The sequence below is a fragment of the Halichoerus grypus genome, chromosome 6 (assembly GCF_964656455.1).
Source record: "Halichoerus grypus chromosome 6, mHalGry1.hap1.1, whole genome shotgun sequence".
NCBI classification, from domain to species: Eukaryota; Metazoa; Chordata; class Mammalia; order Carnivora; family Phocidae; genus Halichoerus; species Halichoerus grypus.
This window is the reverse complement of record NC_135717.1, coordinates 109,049,393-109,071,213: the sequence shown is the minus strand read 5'-3', so window position 1 is coordinate 109,071,213 and position 21,821 is coordinate 109,049,393. Positions and strand designations below refer to the sequence as shown.

The 21,821-nt window shown below is 37.6% G+C and overlaps 1 protein-coding gene across 3 annotated transcripts in view; it reads right to left on the bottom strand.

Annotated features, from left to right (window-relative positions):
• The window catches only part of PDZRN4 (PDZ domain containing ring finger 4), a 344,614-nt gene that overhangs the window by 9,446 nt on the left and 313,347 nt on the right, over positions 1-21,821 (bottom strand). For all 3 annotated transcript variants that reach the window (XM_036115399.2, XM_036115395.2, XM_036115398.2), the window contains 3 exons: positions 10,649-10,747; positions 8,140-8,202; positions 1,720-1,821 (listed from right to left, as the gene is read on the bottom strand). In XM_036115399.2, the coding sequence (XP_035971292.2) occupies positions 1,720-1,821; positions 8,140-8,202; positions 10,649-10,747 (264 nt within the window). The remainder of the gene's footprint in view (positions 1-1,719; positions 1,822-8,139; positions 8,203-10,648; positions 10,748-21,821) is intronic.

Below are 21,821 nucleotides of genomic sequence, written 5' to 3'. Positions count from 1 at the left end.
AAATACAGGTGATAAAGGCAAGGTTTTCTTGGACCTTTTTTTTTTTCTTGCCATTTTATAGCATGTACTGCTTAAATTAGATTTTTAAAATATGGTGTTAAGATTCATTTTCTTTCTTTCTTTTTCTAGAAATCTGCTTTTCCAAAGGCAATTAGCTGTCTTCCAGTGTCTTAAGGCTTCTTTAGGATCAAGGAGCTGAAGCAGATCCTGATTTTGACAGGACGGAGAGTATCCTGCAGTCAGACGGCCATCTTTTCTCAACTGTGGAAAGGAAGTCTTGTTTGGAAATTCGTCCTCCAACATTGATTCTATTAGGTCCGGAGTGTAGTCAGGTATTTGAAAATGCCACCAGTTCTACCAACCATATGTATTCTCTCAATGATTAACAGGATCTAGTTTTATGTCATTAATTTCGATTCTTTCCACAGTTCATTATAGCTGTTCTGTGGCATAGTTTAAGGAAATGCTTTAACTCTAAATTAATGAGGTTCTCTAGCAGGTTACATGGAAAGGGCAGGGAAACCACATTACAACATCGAAATATCTTTTCTATAACAGAGACGACCCCTGAGTTCTCTTCCGTTTACCATGAATTTCACTAACATGTGTTTAGCCCCTTTCTTGTGTTCTTTTTCAAGAAAATGGGATCAGTGAGACTAACTGGTTTGCAAAATTTCCAGCTAATTAGTGAACTTTCATACATATTCTGTATTTTTAAATTCACTCCTCAACAGGCAGTCCAGCCAGGCGTGTAGTCTCCCTTCCCCACTCCTGAGACCTCAGGTGTGTAACTTTACTCTGCCTTGGGCTATAGCAGGCTTTATGGGATCCATTTAGAGTGGTCAAGGGCATAAAGGGAATATATGCGGAAAGGGTGATCTTTTATAACCACTATATTCAAGTCAGGATTTGGTCTGACACTGAAATACACTTACTCAATTTAATTTATAGATAGTATGCAGTTACTGAGTTTGAAAAATATCAGATCAATAACCTGGGAGACAAATGGTGACATAAGCAACTTCACTCAAACTACTGACAGATGGATAGAATGTGACAACGTGCTGTCCTTTCTGCATTGTGGTGGGGTATGAAAAGAATATAAAAAGAAGGACCAGTAGCACTTTTCTTCCACCATTACCTTTCCTTTACTTTCATGACATCTCCCCTCTGTTAAAGATATAAAAAACAATTCCTCCAGAAGCTATTCGCTTGCTTTTGGCCGGATAGATGTTTTTGTCACACTACACTTAGAAAAAATTCCTTTACTACACATGGAACTTGCTCCATGCTACATAGGCCACTTTATTTGATAACGTTCTTCTAAAAAGATTTAAGTTGATAGCTGGATATGCTAATGTTTCTCTCGTTAGAGATTCTTTCAAGATACCTTAATATGCCAATTAAGTATTTTCAGATAGAAACCTAAAGCAAGGATCCAGACAGAACTAAGAATCATGTAAAGTCAACCATTTTTCATTTATGCATTCATTCGAATAATTGGCAAGTGGAAGGAGAGAATAATGGTTCCATCCTGTGTGCTTTTTTCCTTCTTTTTTTCAAAAAGATAAGGTTGATAAGGTTGGTAAGTTAGGAAAGATGGCTCTTAATTATGTTTTGCATACTTGGCTTTACCAATAGCCATGGTACTGATTTGATATAGAATAGCAAATAATGGATGTCAAGTTCAGTCTCAAGATTTCTGATCTCTGCTCTGACCTGAATCTCGGGCCTTGCGACAAGCAGCACGATTCTCTTGCACTCATCACTAGACAGCAACGCCACTGCTTCTTCTCGATTCTGGACATCTTCCCCATTTATCTAGAAAACAAATGAAAGTGGCACATTAGTTTCCATTTCCACAATGCTGCACACAATAAATGGCAAATATCAGCTCATTTATGGTGAATGTATGGACAATGAAGCTCACACAATGGGCTCATCTTCAGCCCCTCAGTGGTAAGTGCCTTCACTCAATTACGCGCTTACTGTAAGAGCCATATCGATCCCTGAAGGATGGCGGACATCAGAGGAAGCAGTTATGTTCATAAATGTCCAACCTGCACCCTGGCAACATACATCTAGCAACACAATTAACCAGCCCCTGACAGGTGACGTTCATCTTTCTCCGCTCAGAGTAATGAAAGTGTCACTCTGAGATAATAGTGCTGGGGGAAGCAGGACTGGCAATCCCACAACTGAAATCTGTCATCCTGCATGCCTGCTATGAGCCAATTAGAGAGCTACAGTATTATCTCTCACCAGGCAGTGCTCCCAGGCCACTGCTGATTGCATTTTCATTTAATCATCTCATATTTGTGTGGGTCTGACTCAGTTGCCCTGATCACTCTTGGGATATCTTTCAGTGCGTGAAATTCACTAATCAAAAGAAGGACAGTTCATCAGTAACATCCTTATCAATACTCCAGTTCTTTCTAAGATTTGTCCATTTCCTCAAACAACAAAACTAATGAAGTATCTTACAGCTCATCTCTTAAGTGTACTTAATTTAAAAAAAATTAACAGAGGAGAAATGGCTTTTTGCAAGGAACCACCTTGAGTAAACTTTTGATTAAAAAGACTGGTGGAATTCAAAATATATCTTTTTTCTTTTTTCTAAATTCTATGGACAGAGCAAATAAGTATTTTAAGCTACATTTTCATGTTCAAAGGTATTTAGTTCTGAGTTAACTGAACTTCTTTCTTTGGATATTTTATATTTATTTTATTTTATTGATTGTTCAAATCCATGGAGACAATGAGGTTTTTGATCATAGTACAGAATCAAAATATGCAGAAAGAAATTTCAATTAAAGACATCAAGTAATTATATCTAAAATGAGTATTAATTATTTTGGGGCGCCTGGGTGGCTCAGTTGTTAAGCGTCTGCCTTCGGCTCAGGTCATGATCCCAGGGTCCTGGGATCAAGTCCTGCATCGGGCTCCCTGCTCCGCGGGAAGCCTGCTTCTCCCTCTCCCACTCCCGCTGCTTGTGTTCCCTCTCTCGCTGTCTCTCTGTCAAATAAATAAATAAAATCTTTAAAAAAAATTAAAAAATAAAATAAGTATTAATTATTTCAATAAATTAAATAGAAAATGTGGCTGTACTGACCAATTTTTCCATAATTAACATCTTTCACTAAGGATTTCTGCTGAAAAGCATGAAGTGGACTGTTGAGATTTTCTTCCTGTGGATCTTTGGGATTCTGGCTGATACATGAGGGCAGATATAATTACTGAAACAAGCCCGGGAATCTCAACTCTGGACCACAATAAATGATCCTTATTCCTAGACTCTTATCACACATATGGAACACAAAGAAAGCAGACAATACATAATAATCAAAGGGGGGGAAATCATACAACCATATGTTGTATTTTCTTACTCTGATCAAATGAATATCACCTTTGTTTTTCAGTTATATATGTAGACAGGAAATTCAGCTTTTACAAGTTTCAAGCGCATTTCCTCTTTTGGCAACTCACAATAAAATTCATCAAATTAGAAAACAGAAGCTATGATTCCAAAACAGGAACTAATGACTGGAAAGGTTATTTTGTGGTTTTTCATAAATATACATCTGAAAAGCTATTTCTTTGCTGAATCCAAGGCTTCTTCTCAAATAAAGACAAATTGGCAGTGGTGGATTCCACTACACCCACCCCCCCATCCCCAGTGAAGTGTAGTTTGAAAATAATGACTTGAAAATGTTTACTTTCTGTGAGCTTTGGGGGCTTACGTCCATTTCACAGTAATTCTTAATAGTATATCTGCAGTGCATCTATTTGTCTATCCACTATGGACCTAATCGTCCATCCTCCCTCCACTATCAGGCATGCTGGATCCTAGAAAGAGTAAGTTGGATGCTCTCAGACGTGATTCACCTTTTCTGTGTGAAATCTAATGCTCCCTCCTTTTTTTACTCAAGTATATACATCCAAATTCTTCATCTAAATTTCACTTACCATTAACCTAAATACTCTTCATTCATGTTTATTTAATGTTACTATTATGTTTCCTATATTAAAGTGCAGGTAATAGTGCTTTTCTCAGAGTGTTCGTGTAATGGTTAAATGAGTTAATATATGTCTAGGGTTTAAACAAGTGCCTGGTATCCAGGAAGTGCTCTGGGTTGGCACATGGTACTGTTGATATTTTTGTTGTTGTTAGTATTATTATTACTACTACTACTACTATCATTATTTATATTTATATTTTAATCCTCAGTAAAGACTTTTTTCTTCTAAATAAAGCAAATATAGTAAAATTCATGCACAACAATTAAATCCATAGTAGCAAACACGGTTCTACTTTAAAAGACTTCTCTCTCCTTTGTATTTTTAACTCTTAGAGAAGCATCAAGAAACAACATGGTGTGTTTGATTTGTAGTCCCATTAGATTTGGTATTCGTCTCTCTCCTCTGTGAACTCCACATGACCAGAGCTACGGTCTCCAGTCCCAGCATTATGTCCTTGTCCTGGAAGGACAGATCCCATGTTGTAGAAACACATTTCCATTCAGAATCGTATGTGGAGGGAAATGAATTCACCACAGAGGTCTGGTGTTAAGATGTAATTTATTGTTTTTTTTTTCAAAATAAAGGCCACTTTAGCCAACTGGCTGGTAGATCCTATTGAACTCAAGACATTAGTCTGATACCCAGAATGATATTGGGGCAAGAAATGCAGCCCTGGGTTTCAGCAAAGAATGAAAAGGTTTGAGGAATGGAATCAGATAGAGCTTTCAACCTTCATTTGCTCTTGTTCCTGAAGGATGTCTCGTAGCTACAAGATTGCTTGTGGGAAAGCGGTTTGCTGTGCCTGAAAACACCAGGCAGACATAAAGGTGAAGGACCCAGAATCACACGGAGGAGATAAATGAGTGAGTGCATCTCCACAGTTTAGTGGAAGACTTTAGTTTTAAGAAAAGAGAGGGAAAGAGAACCAGGAGAAAGGCAACATGTAACTTTTGTCATAAATGAGGGAAAACTGCACTAGAGAACATGTCTTGTCTCATTCTCTGTGCATGGCCGTATGTAAATATTGATTTCAAAGCAGATATTGCCTTGACTTAGAAGAGATTTGTGGCATTACAAAGATAAATCAGCCAAAATCTCACTTTAGGCCCAACCTCTTGTATGTGCATATGAGTGTGTATGTACGTGTGTGTGTGCACATATGCGTGCTGAACCCTAAAAGCCTAGAAATGGTTTAACATAGCTTTTTTTGCATGAATGTGCCAATTTTTAGATTTCCTATATTGATGTACCAGAGGCGGGTGGGCAACTAAAATTCTTGGCATCTGACCACCTATGGAATTTATTTGAAAACCCAGGAACCTAAGGCAAAAGAGGCATGATGTATTTTAAGTGCGCTTATATTTTAGTGTGGAAGGAAGGTAAATAATATACAGAGATACAGAGGTGGAAAGAACAGAAATGGGAGGAGAACAGTTATCCAAAGGGAAGAAAAGAAAAATGTAGGAACAAGTGCTGGGGACAAGTTTATGCGTAGGGCAGAGAAAAAGAAAGAAAGCTCAGTAGGAGTCTTATTGTCCCACTGCTTGAGTTTTTGCAGGGTTTTGTCAGGGAGGCAGTAATCCTTAGGAACATGACTGACTTTTTTGGCCAACATGAGATTAGGCTGCTGACACGGAATACTGTACGCTTACGATCCCAAGGAGGAAGTGAGAATACAGCCCTCTGATCATGGATATATGTGGTCTTTAATTTGTCCTTGGTGGAGCTCAGAAAAGCCTGCCTCCACTCAGCATTGCAATTTTGTGAGAGGACTTCCCCATATGAATTCTTGAGGCCACGTCTGGTACCACAAGCTTGTGGCAATGGCACAGTATATAGAACTGTCAAGCACTTGCAGAGAAAAAAACACACGAGAGTTAGAACGTGTTCTCATGAAATTGGGTCGTGGTTTTTCTTCTGTACAATCTCTACCTTGGGCCAATCTAGTGTGAGTACCCATGTGTGGGTGGTGTCCCTGGGTGAGGTCATCTAACAGACCCACGATGTACTACCTTTAGAAAATTTTAGCTACACGATTAGGACAGGACCATAGAAGTACTCTCCTTAGGTCATCATGAACAGGAAATTAAAGCCACAATGGCTCTAAAGAGATTCATTTAAATAAAAGCCAGCCAGGAAACTCCAAGGATAAGAAGTAAATCCTCTCTTTCTCCACTTCTCATCTCCCTGAGACAGGAGTCATTAATTGCTCATTACAGGGTATCCCATAATCTCATCAGCCATATGGGAGCTATCTGTCTATGGGTACAATTTTGTCACAGTTTTATTTAATATAATTTCACCATCACCCTTAAGACTCTTTGTTTCCTATGTGTGCAAACAGACTTGAATTCTAGGCTTTTTAATGTGACATGTATTTGTTCATTAAGTGTGACATATTTGTCACTGAATATAAAGTAATCAGGCAGACAACAGCATTTTGTCAATCCCGCTGTTGTTTCTTCAATGAACCAACTCCATTAAGGAATGCCTTATTATCCAGCAAATATTTTATCTGAAAACTTTATCTGCCTCTAATAAAGCCAAGAATAAGGAAGTAGCAAAACAGATAGTATGTATATATGAAAATACATATATTTTATTTCTATCTACCTCTACTCATAGAACTAATAGATGTAATTTTAATGACTGTATTTGTAGATTTAGCTTATGGGAAAGTGGTTAGCTGGAAATTAGGGAGGGAGCCAGTGAGGTTGCAGTAGAAGGTGTCAAATGTGGAGAGTAGATGGTGAGAGAAAGAAGTGACAGCTGGAAACAACAAGAGAAAAATGACAAAAAATACATGCAACACATCAGAAAATGTGGCCAACGAGGGTGATTTCAAATTGGGGCACAAAATCTTCCAGACCTTTTAACCATTTAGTATTTTATTGTATTATAGCATCGTGTAATGATTGCTGGGCACAACATGACCTTGAGCATCATAAGGTTACATTCTTTTCCATTGAGTATATTCAATTGTAGAGGTTAACAAGGTGAACAATACATTTATAATTGTTTCCAAATCAAAATAGTGATAATAATAATAATAATAATAGTAAAATATGTTTGAAGCTTTCATTATCTGGATGATACACAAAGATGGTATCCTTATTTTTTAATGATGCATTCGCATCTAGGAAGGAGAAGTGGGAACTGTGGGTCTGTCACAAAGTCTAAAAGTTATGCAGAATGTTTGAACAGTTGATAACTTCCTCGATTTGTCTTCTGAGTCATCTTCCCGGCTTTGCAGTTGTGCGATCTGCAGTAAACTCAACCCTGAAGGGCCTCGGCTCTTATTTTGGCTTAATCTGGACACACAAGCTGGGGAGCTGTGTGTCTTTCTGCAGCACTCTCTATGGGAAAAGACTCAGAGGAGATAGAAAGGGTCGAGGCAGGTATAGGAGAGAAACTTTGGCATTCAAGGTTAGTCCTAACTTGGCCTGGAATTCTTTCCAGCTCCACATCCCCCTGATGTTCTGCTTATCATCTTGCCCATTAAACTGAAATGTAGTCAGTCTCTACATTTTCACATTTCCACGCGGACAAGAAAGCATTTTCCCCCCACCTGTCTCCAGCCACTCAACTGTAAATAAATCAAATTTCTTCAGACTTCTAGACTTTCAGGTTGTCATGGAACATAGGAATCCACGTTTACCTAATTTATTCTGGAACAGGCAGCAGTAACATGCTGCTGCCGCCGCCAATACCACTAGAAGTTAATGTTTGTTACTTACCATGCACGGTGCTAAGCATATCACACGTATAATCACATTTAAGCTCTGCAACAATGTCTTAGTATTGCCCTTTTTTAAGATGAGGAAACAGACTTAGGATGAGAGGCAAAGTAAGGTGGCCGAGTAGGTGGTGGAGCTGAAAGGTGAAGCCAAGTTATCCAAGTCCAGAGATTATGCCTTAATCACTAATCATTAGCCAATAATTCTTAATGAATAATACCATCCTTGCTTAAAAAATTTTTTAAACGATAGCTTTTTGTTTTGTGGATGTTATCATCTAGGAAAGACAAATTCTTTCCTCTGACACTTTATAAAAAACTAAATAAAATTGAAACTATTGAACAAATGGTAGGAAACTAAAGGAAATGACCATGCCACATACTTGCAAAATCCGATCCCCTTCTCGAATTCGGCCATCTTTGGCAGCAATGCTGTTTGGATCTACCTGCAATGGAGAAAACATACATCTTTAACTGGATATGCAGTATTCCCCCAGGAACTTAAAAATAGGGTTTAAAAAATATTTTTAGTAACCTGGTTCAAAATTCTCTACTGATTTATAGAATGCATGCCAAGGTTTTCTGTCAAAAATCACTGATTCAAAAAATATAAGTGGACTATTTTAGAATTAATAATAATAAAATTAAAGAGAACTAGAGCAGAACTTAACTATTTTTCTCTCTCCTTCCCTTTCTTTCTCTTTTCTTTCTTTCTTTTTCTTTCTTTCTCTCTATCTCTCTCTTTCTTTTTTCTTCTTCTTCCTTTTTTTTTTTTTTTTTAACTTCCATTCACTCATTTCTGTATCCAAACTGTCAGACATGGTCCTCAGCTGACATGATTTTCAGCAGATGTTAATTCTAGGATTCTCTGAACCCAGGAAATTTGCTTTCTACTAGGGTGATCTTTAAATCCTGGTTTAGCTGTTTTAGAAAAGCTGAGAGCTATACTGTAAGTCCATACTTATTAAAGAAATTTTTGTCTCATGAGCACATTAATTTAGAAAGAGATTTATAATCGATGTTGCTTGAAAAATGAAAAAAAAATCCTATCCATGTAGATTATTACTAGGCTCTACATTATAGGGTGAAGTGTATTAACTACAAATTATTTTAGAATAAATAGATATTTAAGCCTTTATTAGGAGTTTACCAACATTTTAATGGGCCAAACTTGAGTGATGACTTACAGTTCACTGGGGGTAAATCTGTCTATCATATTTTGAATGATGGCTCAAAGCCATTTATTTGAGCTTACTCCATCAAAGCTTTAATTTAAGCAAAGTATTTCAAGTGTAGCATGAGGTTGATCCATCCTATCCAGATGTTAGGTATTACTTTCTTATTAGGTGGTGCCACCTAATAAGTGAATTTTAAGTGATCAATCAAGAACAAAAGACACTTTAATTACATGTAAGAAGTATAAGGAAAATATTCCTTCCAAGTACATATGTTCAGTTCCTGTGGCTTCTTTATTGTCCCTGGAAAGTTAAGCTCCAAAGCTGGCATATTTAAATGGTAAAGAGAGACTTACTAGAAGGAAGGGAGGTATGATTAATCAACTGTATCCTACTGAGAAGCCGTTCACAATCTAAAAGTTTGCCTACAGAACCGTAATCAAACTAAGGCCAAACTTTGACATTTGTACCTCTGTGCCTATTACAAAAGGCAATTCTGCGACTATTTCCTCACCATAATTGGAGGGATTACCATAGCTGTCCATTCAAAAGAGGTTTATAAGTCAAACATTCTCTGGAGACTTTTCCATTGCAAGATCCAATCAGTAAATTCTTCGGTAAAGTGATAAAGAATAACGTTTACATTTATAGAGCTGGGTAATTTTCTTTTCTTTTTTTTTTTTAATGTAGTTTTTTTTTTATGTTATGTTAATCACCATATAGAGCTGGGTAATTTTCTAAGTGCATTAATTACATTATTTTTTCCATATTCTAAACACCTCTATAAAAGCAATGAGATAAACATTGTTGTACCAAGTTTCTAGTCAAGGAAGCTGAAGCTCAGTGAGTCAGGTAATGTTGTTAAGATCACGGCCAAGAAGACCAGCATGAGACATTAATTAGTATCTAGTTTGTCTAACTTTTTTTCACACATATACATATACATATACATGGTTTCACACATACATATATGTGTGTGTGTGTAGATACATATATAGGAGGAGTTAGGCAATACACACACATCTATGTACGTATGTGTTTGTGGATATATATACACATATATATAATTTTCAGTCATATGTACATATAATTAAAATAAATTATACCTTACTACTTCTCACAAAATGATCCTTTGGCCAGTCTTTAAAAAATCACCTATAATAATAAATTTTGCTTCACATTTTTTTCAAAGTAATTAACACTAAGAAGAGTGTTTCACATTTAGGTACCTAACTTTCTGAGAGTGATTATAGGGGTTGAATGAAACAAACTCATAGATACATTCCTTGGATATTCAAATGTATCAATCCTGCCAGCAGAGTAAAATGTGTAATATTTGTGATATTAGATGTAAAACAATTAGTCGATGCTCTTGTTAACAGCACTAATAAAAGGAATGGAAGGACTAATGTTTGCCCATCAGAAACTTTGTTTGACTTTCTGCATACTTAGGGGAATTTATTCAAATTTAGGCAACGTTCCCATTTTTGCAGTTTTCCTTACTGGGATTCTCTGGTGAAAGCATCCCCATTAAACAAGCTGATAATAATTACATTACTTGGGCAACATAATTTACTTTCTTAATTGAAAGTGACAAGTACTGGAACATGGCCAATTCTTCACATTCAGGCCTCCCAAGGATTTTCTCGTTGTGAGTCATTTGACTCCATTCTTCGCAGTCTCCCTCCCCCTACCTCTCCTCCTCAGCATTTCTTACCTCGCTGACATAAATGCCTGTGTCTTCTTCATCATCCGTTCTGTAACAGACTGTCAGGCCCAGCTTCTCTTGACTACTAACACGACACAGCTCGACCTCCTGAGAGAAAAACACACACAGAATGACATTTATCTCAGAAAGAAATCACACAGCAGAATGGAGAACTCACTGATATTCTCTGGGTCGCCCTGGGAGGTTTTCATAATTACTGCCCAACATTTGAAATTAACTTACATTACCAAAATCATCCGAATGTACCTTCAATGTGTATTTCTGTATACTCAAGCCAATGTTTCAAATTTTCATTGTACAGGTGGAAAAGTGCAATTCTTTTGTATCAAATCATAAACTTAAAGCTTAAAAATTATACAATAAAGTGTAAACTATGCATCAATCAGTAAGATATTTGAGACTGTCGAAGTAAGTAGAAAAATGTTCATAAAAATACTGGGAGTTACTGTGATTTTATTTGTATTTTAATAAAACAAAACAAAGTTCAAATTAAAAAGGACTACACTGGGCCCTGTATCAATCCTTCTTTTGAGTTCTATACAATATGATAATCAGCAAGTGTTTTGTATAGCTCAGGCCAAGGCTTTCTATTATTTTGTAGAATCTCTCACCCTTGGAATGAAATGGTTCATCCAGGCTGAAGGGAGAGACATCAACAGGCAATGATTCAAAATGAGGCAGTAAATGAACATGGAAACACATTTACTGAAACACATGGCTAAGGGGCTTGAAATGTCAGTCCTTAAGTAATGTATATTGAATCTATTTCCTGATTTATGTTCAGTAAAATAATAATAAATTTCAGTGTATTTCATTTTTATATAATGAAATAGACTTGTACTACTCTCAAGAAACAGATGACTTTAGGATAAATTGCATAATTCCAAGCACTAAAAGACAAATTGGTGTTCTCATCATGGAGAACTTGTTCCTATTGGATGAAGAATATAAGGTCCTTTGGTAAATATCAGATAAGATAAAACAAAGTAAATTTAAGTGGGAAGAGAAGTCTGGATTAAGTTTCTGGAACTCGGGCTCTGTGGGAGTTGCAAATTTGTCTGCCTTGCTTAGAGCTTTCTCCAGGTCCTAGAACAGGGATAGGCATAGTGTGGGCACTCAGTAAATCCAGGCTAACGGGTGGCTGCTTCTATTTCAGATCTTTCCTGATGTTTGTAACTTTCTGTAAAAACAATAATTAAGCAGTCTTCCTCCTTTAATGGGAGATAGGTTTTGTGTGTGTGTGTGTGTGTGTATGTGTGTGTATGCATGTGTGTATGTGAATGAAAAGATTATGAAGTTTGATTATAATCAGCATCCATTTAATGGTGTATTATTAGAAATAGTTCCCAGGATTAAATAAAGAAAAACTCGCTTAACTTCAAACAAGAGGATATTCCCCAGTACACTCTGCTGCATTTGAAGGATCCTCCCTTTCAATTTTGTATCTCAGGGCAGGCCTTGTCATCGGAAAATAACCATTTATTTTAACGACATGCTGTAAACCATAGGTAAATCCTTAGCAAGGGTAGACTATCATAAGCTCTAGCGACCAATAATTTCATAGCTGATAGCAAACTAAACAAAATTTAGACCCTCTGTCCTGAGATACGTACTGTAAATTGGTGAACTCCATGAAACTATGAAGAACGACTTTGTAACTGGTTGGCAAAGATACTCTAAATTCCACTACAGTGGATAAAAAGGGCATGGTGTATGCTAAACGGTAAAGAAGAAAAGGTGGAAAGTCCTCTCACCTTGAGGAAGAATAGGAAACAGTGGTGTGATTTGGCACCGGAAGTAAAAAGTACATACCCAGCAAGGGTATTTTCAAAACTGGCAATCATTAATGCCTCCAGAGGGGAAAAAAATACTTGACTGAAGCTGTAACATTAGGAAGAAATTACAGCAACAAAAGAGCTTCAATTACAGCAATGCAGTATACGGTTAAGGAGTAGAGAAGCTTATGATTCCTAAGAGGCCTACAAGGAAACCTAAACACTCCATAAGGAACTGAGATTGGGACCTTTAAATTAAAGCAAATGAGGAGCTGTAGTCAAAGCTGTTCACTGACTTTCAGTGTCCTTCTGATAGCGGGGGAGAAAGTCCCTGTGCTGTGGGAAGACATTTCCAGAGGGAGCCTTGTTTTGTTAAGTGTTTTCTCGACATTCTCAAGGCTGCAGCATGGTTTTGGTGCTTGTTTAGGAGATGCACACTGAAAATATTCTGCAATAAAATGGAACCAACCTATGAGGATACAGAGGGCATAAGACTTCAGTACCACAAATCAAAGCATCAACTTGAGAATCACAACGGAAAGAAGACTAAGATCCTGAGGTCAACATAATTTTTCAATATTGTCATCCTATCGGACCTAAGCAAAGCTGCAGAATAGGTCTCGAAGTTACCTATAACATCTTTGTTTTTTAATACCCCACGTTTAAGACACTCAACACCCTCCTATTTCCTTCTAACTGTCTGGAGTTGCTAGAGATCTGCCTGTGTAGGCAGCCAGCGGAATTTCAGGTTTGCCATCTTATCTACCTATCCCCTAGCAAAGTGGGCAATTAATGTTACCTTCTACTTTCTCACAAGTAGCTCTTAGTATGTAAAGAAAAGTGATAAATATTTCTTAAAGAGATCATCACTAATAATTATTTTTTATTACGTTTATAATTTTACTTCCAGTATAGTTAACATACAGTATTCTATTAGTTTTGGGTGTATAATACAGTGATTCAATACTTCTATACAGTACTCACTGCTCATGCTGGTAAGTGTCCTCTTAATCCCCATTGCCTATTACACCCATCCCTCCCCCCAGCCTCCCTTTGGGTAACCATCTGTTCATTCTCTATAGTTAAGAGTATGTTTCTTGGATTAATAATTATTTTAAATGTTGCCCACTTAGGGTTTGGTTCATATTAATGAAGACTGAAAATACAAAGCCTTAATTCAAAGGACTAAACTTGAGGTGGTAGGATTCCAGTCTCTGAGGGAGACTCAAGTGAGATTTCCTGGATCCCACAAACCATCCAACACCAGTCCCAAGTGTGGACTTGTCATTCTTTCTTTGGTTGAGAATGTTTCAGACACTGCATATTTCACATTAGTACACAGAAGCATACATTTTAGAATCAAAGTTCCTTTAATTCTATGATAAAATAACTTCTAAGCATCTACCTGTAGAGCATTTTGTTTGTATGAGGCAAAGGTGGCTTTGTAAAGCCTGATTATCTGAAAGAAAGTCTCTAGTACAGGTTTAATTTAGTATTCCTTTCACAAAGCACACAAGCCTCTGACTTCTGAAGAAACAACCTCCTGGTAATAGAGAATGTTTTCCCTAACAACTTTCATACCTTTCCCTCTGTCACTAGGAAGCTGTTTGATGAAAAACATAAAAGTGAAATGCTACCTCTGTACATTTTCCCCACAGACAATTCTCAGGTGTATATCTATCAAAGCCAGGCATGCACGATGGCCCTGCTAGCCATCCTTAAGACCTGTGTGACTGGAGTGGAAGAATAGCTTCATATACCTGGTAAAACTACATTCGTTTGGCTTAAATGTGCTTTAAGATGCTATGTTCTGGAAACATGTATAAAGTCCCTTTAAAAATAGAATCATAGTGCCTAATCCTGTGAGAAACTGACTGCATGGAGATTGAGGGTGGAGGAGAAGGTTAGTTAGTAAAGCTTGCTGTGAAACATCCTTCCAGTCATAGAAAGAATGGGACCTATACATAAATCAGTTGCCCTACAGTACTGTGAAATTTTTATATATTTTATGATTGGGTCTAAGGAGGAACAGGGAACTTAAAAAGAAAAGAAAAAACTTTTGCTTTCTAGATAGGACTCTGTTGCTGGAGGAAGAACTGAGGCTTGAAAGTGTCTACAATGGCTTTTTAGGCAAATTGTTTGCAAACTCTAGAGAGCTCGGAGGCCCGTGCCATGAAAAGAAAATTCAGAGGCAGTCAGTACCACTGAAACAACCCAGGGCCAGACAGGATGGTCACTGATGTCAACTGTCAACTGACAATCATGGGAGATTGGCGGGGGGGGGGGGGGTCTCTTGTGTTGATATCATCCTTTTCTTTTATTTGTGTTCCTGGTTTATATTTATCAGACAACAAATGTACTACTATACAAGATTAGTATTAATCATATATCATTGTCTTACATTTTGTAATGTTGATTAGTAACTAGTGGAATGCCATGCTAACTTGTTCTAACAAAACATTTATTAAAAAAAAAAGAATAGTGGGAAGTATAAAAACTTTAACTCCCACAGCTAAGGGAAGCTAGAGAGTTTACTATGAAAATATTGCTTCAATATCATTATCTCCTCAATAGTGAAAATCAGGTATAATACTTACTAAGAAATAAATAACAAAATCCTGGAATACCCACATCACTAGGACAACATCAGGCTCACACACTCCATTTCCAAACACCCATAAGAAGCTGCTGCACCTTTTAACTAAATCATGTTTCTGTAGAGACAGCAGGGTAAAAGCGAGAGCAGATGGTCATATCTTTTCACTAACATCCTTAACCTCAGGTCCTTACTCAACTACGCTTTCTTTCTCAATGATATTGTTCTGAAATGCAGGCAGCTTTTATTTATTTATTTTTATTTATTTTAAATTTTATTATGTTATGTTAATCACCATACATTACATCATTAGTTTTTGATGTAGTGTTCCATGATTCATTGTTTGTGTATAACACCCAGTGCTCCATTCAATACGTACCCTCTTAAATACCCATCACCAGGCTAACCCATCCCCCCACCCCCCTCCCCTCTAGAACCCTCAGTTTGTTTCTGAGAGTCCATAGTCTCTCATGGTTCATCTCCCCCTCCGATTTCCCTCCCTTCATTTTACCCCTCGTGCTATCGTCTTTTTTTTTTAACATAGAATGTATTATTTGTTTCAGAGGTACAGGTCTGTGATTCAACAGTCTTACACAATTCACAGTGCTCACCATAGCACATACCCTCCGCAATGTCTATCAACCAGCCACCCCCTCCCTCCCACCCCCCAACCACTCCAGCAATCCTCAGTTTGTTTCCTGAGATTAAGAAATCCTCATATCAGTGAGATCATATGATACATGTCTTTCTCTGATTGACTTATTTTGCTCAGCATAATACCCTCTAGTTCCATCCACGTTGTTGCAAATGGCAAGATTTCATTCCTTTTGATGGCTGCATAATATTCCATTGTGTATATATACCACATCATCTTTATCCATTCATCTGTCGATGGACATCTTGGCTCTTTCCATAGTTTGGCTATTGTGGACACTGCTGCTATAAACTTTGGGGTGCACGTATCCCTTCGGATCACTACATTGGTATCTTTGGGGTAAATACCCAGTAGGGCAATTGCTGGGTCGTATGGTAGCTCTATTTTCAACTTTTTGAGGAACCTCCATACTGTTTTCCAGAGTGGCTGCACCAGCTTGCATTCCCACCAACAGTGTAGGAGGGTTCCCCTTTCTCTGCATCCCTGCCAACATCTGTCATTTCCTGACTTATTAATTTTAGCCATTCTGACTGGTGTGAGGTGGTATCTCATTGAAATTTTGATTTGGATTTCCCTGATGCCGAGCGATGTTGAGCACTTTTTCATGTGTCTGTTGACCATTTGGATGTCTTCTTTGCAGAAATGTCTGTTCATGTCTTCTGCCCATTTCTTGATTGGATCATTTGTTCTTTGGGTGTTGAGTTTGATAAGTTCTTTATAGATTTTGGATACTAGCCCTTTATCAGATATGTCATTTGCAAATATCTTCTCCCATTCTGTTGGTTGTCTTTTGGTTTTGTTGACTGTTTCCTTTGCTGTGCAAAAGCTTTTTATCTTGAAGAAGTCCCAAGAGTTCATTTTTGCCCTTGCTTCCCTTGCCTTTGGCGATGTTTCTAGGAAGAAGTTGCTGCGGCTGAGGTCGAAGAGGTTGCCGCCTGTGTTCTCCTTTAGGATTTTGATGGACTCCTGTCTCACATTTAGGTCTTTCAACCATTTTGAGTCTATTTTTGTGTGTGGTGTAAGGAAATGGTCCAGTTTCATTCTTCTGCATGTGGCTGTCCAATTTTCCCAACACCATTTGTTGAAGAGACTGTCTTTTTTCCATTGGACATTCTTTCCTGCTTTGTCGAAGATGAGTTGACCATAGAGTTGAGGGTCCATTTCTGGGCTCTCTATTCTGTTCCATTGATCTATGTGTCTGTTTTTGTGCCAGTACCACACTGTCTTGATGATGACAGCTTTGTAATAGAGCTGGAAGGCCGGAATTGCGATGCCACCAGCTTTGCTTTTCTTTTTCAACATTCCTCTGGCTATTTGGGGTCTTTTCTGGTTCCATACAAATTTTAGGATTATTTGTTCCATTTCTTTGAAAAAAGTGGATGGTATTTTGATAGGGATTGCATTGAATGTGTAGATTGCTCTAGGTAGCATTGACATCTTCACAATATTTGTTCTTCCAGTGCATGAGCATGGAACGTTTTTCCATTTCTTTGTGTCTTCCTCCATTTCTTTCATGAGTATTTTATAGTTTTCTGAGTACAGATTCTTTGCCTCTTTGGTTAGATTTATTCCTAGGTATCTTATGGTGTAGGGTGCAATTATAAATGGGATCGACTCCTTAATTTCTCTTTCTTCTGTCTTGTTGTTGGTGTATAGGAATGCCACTGATTTCTGTGCATTGATTTTATATCCTGCCACATTACTGAATTCCTGTATGAGTTCTAGCAGTTTTGGGGTGGAGTCTTTTGGGTTTTCCACATAAAGTATCATATCATCTGCAAACAGTGAGAGTTTGACTTCTTCTTTGCTGATTTGGATGTGTTTTATCTTTTTGTTGTCTGATTGCTGTGGCTAGGACTTCTAATACTATGTTGAATAGCAGTGGTGATAGTGGACATCCCTGCCGTGTTCCTGACCTTAGGGGGAAAGCTCTCAGTTTTTCCCCATTGAGAATGATATTCGCTGTGGGTTTTTCATAGGTGCCTTTTATGATATTGAGGTATGTACCCTCTATCCTATACTCTGAAGAGTTTTAATCAAGAAAGGATGCTGTACTTTGTCAAATGCTTTTTCTGCATCTATTGAGAGGATCATATGGTTCTTGTTCTTTCTTTTATGAATGTATTGTATCACATTGATTTGCAGATGTTGAACCAACCTTGCAGGCAGGCAGCTTTTAATATCCCAATTTTCTCCTCTTAGGAACTCTCTGGGATTCTTTGGGAAATAAAGAAGTCACATTTTTCTAGGCCCAGGCTGTCTGCTTCTCACTGTGGGCTTTGAGTCATCTTAGGAAGTCATAAATTACTCATTTTGAATGGATTTTATACCTTAACAAAGAAATATTAATTTTGTGTGTATTGTTAATTGGGGGAGGGTGGATTCATGAAGCCGGTAATTGGTAGTCTATGTCATCAATTCTGGACCAGGAATAGAAATGGGAGACTTAAATTCAAGGTAGATGAGAAGTGATACTTCAACTATGTAGTTACTTCTACCACATCAACTAGAGAATCATGCCAACTGCATGGAAAGCTGTTCTTTGATGGGCTCTCACCCAGTCCCGCTCTGTCTAAAACAAAGACCAATGGCATGTGAAACTAGGGGAAAACTTCCGTTTATATCAGTAATTTTTTTGTTGTATCTTTTGAGAAAACTGCAGTTGCTTTTAGGTATTAGGATCATGTGGTTTACCTTTGTAGAAATCCTAAAATCCAGGATTATTCACAGGTGACTCTTGAGTTTTGAACAGACATGAACATGATCATTTATTAGCTTACTAATGGCATTGCTAAATACCTACCATCATTTTGTGGCTGGATTTTCTGATTTATATGTTAGTTCTTGGTGGGGGGGGTCTCCCTCAAAATTGTTTAACATGTCATAAACAATGTATAGAAAAGACTATTCATGAACTCTTATTGCCATAGTTGCTTTTCTTTTAAAATACCATTTTTAGTGCTCTACTGTCTGATCAGCACAGACTACTATTCCTACTCTAGCATGTTTGCTCTTTCACTTTTCACATTCAATAATTCCCTCATGCCCTCCCCTCTCTCCTTGAACAGCTTGGAATCACAGTTACCCATGATAATCTTTAATAAAAATCTACAACTCCCTTGTGGTTCTTTGCTTCCACCGTATCATCCGGCAAGAAGGCAATCATGGGTAAAACCAGATATCACTTCCCTATGTTCCCACCTGAGCAGCTGCATGGCCCTGGAGGAAAATGCACAACCATGCTGACCAAACTGACTCTTTCACTGTAAATTCATTACCACAGATGTCAAATGGACCATCAATGCTGTCCGACAATCACATTATACTTTCCTTGTCAAGTTGCTCCTCTTTATCTCAAATTTCCAATAGGACCTACCCACGTTCATTTGATGACCTTGCCTCAGAGCCCATTGGATGAAGATTATTATCACCTCAACCTTCCACTCTCCCAGACTGGTATTTTATACCTCTTTTCTCTGCATTTCTGCTATAGTGTCTTCTCTCCCTTCACTTTTAGGTAGTATCCTATCTTATGCTTCATGAAGAAAAAAGAAGCCATGAAATAGAAACTGGTCCTTCTTCCTTCTGCTCAGTGTATCAACCTAAATTCACCTGTATCAATCCTGTGGGCTGTCCCTCTATTACAATGAAAGGGAGAGGCCCAACTCTCTCAAAGGCCAATGTCTCCACTCATGCTATGTAAACCACTCCTCTTTTTAAAATGTTTTATTTTTCAAGACCTTTTCTCTTTAAATTATTCCCTTTCTCTTGTATTATCAGTTTCTCTTTCCTTATTAGATCATTCCCATTGCCATGCCACACCCACAAAGCATTACTATCATTTATATGGGGTGAGGCAATTGGAAATCCAATACATATGGTATGGTGGTCTGCTCTAGGTTGGGGCCTGCTGGAAAAAGCTAATAAAAGTGCATTGGAAGAGATAACAGAATTGACCCTGGTGTTCACCAAGACCAAATTTCCAAGCAGAGAACACTGACTACACAAGGGTTACAGAGATAGGAAACAGCATGCATGTTACAGGAGTTTTAAGTAGTTAATGTGTATGAACCTAAGGGTTTAAGACTAGGGTGGGTGAGGGGTCACGGTGGAAAAAAAAAACTGGAGAGGTAGACAAGGGCCATATCATGGAAGGATGTGCACACCATACTAAGTAATTTGGATTTTACAAAAAGTAAAGAGGAGTCACTGTAAAAGAAGTAACACAGTCTGATTTGCAGTGGGGAAAAATGGCTGTAGCGGTAGCATAATGGGTGAGCTGCAGGGGTTAAGAGTCAGGAAGGCTAGTGGGGAAGGTTACCAGTTTTGCAAGAGGAAATGAGAGCTTGGATGAAAGTAGTGTCTTACCAGTCGTTAACACAGTTACTATTATTTTCATTTTACTGATGAAGAAAACAAGGCATAGAGAGGTTAAGTAACTTGCCCAAATTCACACAGCAAGTGAGAGGCAGAGCTGGGATTCAAGTTCTCACTAAAAGGCCAAGCCTGAATTCTCAACAGCTCCTTCCTCAAGTTCCATGTAAAGTTCTTTCTCCTTTTGAGTTCTCAGCTTAAATGATACTTTCTAGGTGGTATCCCTCCCCATCCCTCTTTCTTATGTAGGGCCCCTAAAATTCTCTATCAGAATTTTACTGATGCTTACTAACTTCTTGAAAATTATTATCACTTATTCTTTCTTTTTTTTTTTCATTAGGAAATCTGTATTTTACTAAGTTGCTTACTTTTTAAAATTGTCTGTTTTTTTTTTTCCTATTCTATAAACAGGTCTTTGCTATGTTTATTGTTATATACTACAATCCTTAGGTGTTAAACAAAGAAATACAGCTCTTAAGGATGGTGCCATGCCCTCTTGTTTACATTCCCAGAGCCAGCATAGTCTGAAAACTTAAGTGAAGCCCCATATTCATTTGTTGGGTGAGTTAACTGCGATAGTGGGTTGGGGTGTAGGCTAAAATTGCCTTTTCTATATTTGTATGAATTAACTGCTATAGTGGGTTGGGATATAGGCTAAAATTCCTTTTTCTATATTTCTGTCTGTATTGTATTTGTATTTCTACATTTCCTATATTCATATGATTGCATTAGATTCAGTAGGATACATTCAGAAAGCTGTGAGAACAATAGATGTGACTTAATTTCTTACAGTCTCTGCCAACAAGAGATTGTAACTAACTAGAGTTAACTGGAAATTAAGCAAAATTATCTATAAATTACTCATTCTAAGAATTCCTCTAGCAGATTCAGTTTTTACTTATTTATTTTATTCTCTTGACATGTTCTTAGCCCCTGCTATATGCCCAGAACTGTGTTCAGCATTAGAAACTTTTATGTATCGACCATTGTGTTTATGTATCAACGCTATTCATCAGTGTTTTACAAATAATATTTCATTTAATTTTACAAAAATATGACAGGGTTATACATTGTATAGGAATTTCTGGCCCACTCAGCATTCACTTTCTGTTTTTGGAAGCATGACCCTAAATTTCTTGTGCAGAATTATATCTTTCTCTTTCCCATTCTATAGGTTTTCAGGCCCAATTCCAGCTCCAGGGGTAGGCATGTGACCTAGATGGTAGCAAATTAGTGTATTTTATTTCTTTAGCTGTAGGGATTGTTTTAGGGATCAGTATTTGATCCAGTTCAAGCCCATCAAAATTAGTCTCAAGACTTGTTGAAACTATTGGGAAAAGAACACTTGTCTTTCCTGTTGTAATTAAAACGGCAAGAATGTAGATCAAGAGCATCTCAGAGCTTTATCTTACCACAATATACAGAGCCTGAGGATGGGTTTAACAAAGAAAAGATAAAAGCCAAAAGATGGAGAAAGACTGAAATTTAGTGGCATCATTTGAGCCCTCAGACCAAGTTATGCCTGAAAGAGCAAACTCTTGGCATTTTCAGTTTGGTATGCCACTTCATCTCCTCTCTTTCTTTAAGCATTTGTTTTGTGTCTTCTGTCTCTTGGATCACAGTTCCAGTTAATTTTAGTAGATATTATAATTTCACTTTATAGATAAGGAAATTCAGGGCCAGCATTAAGTAATTTACCTAAGGTCACTTAGCAACTATTTTTCTAAATCAGAAATTGAACACAGGTTTTTGTTTTGTTTT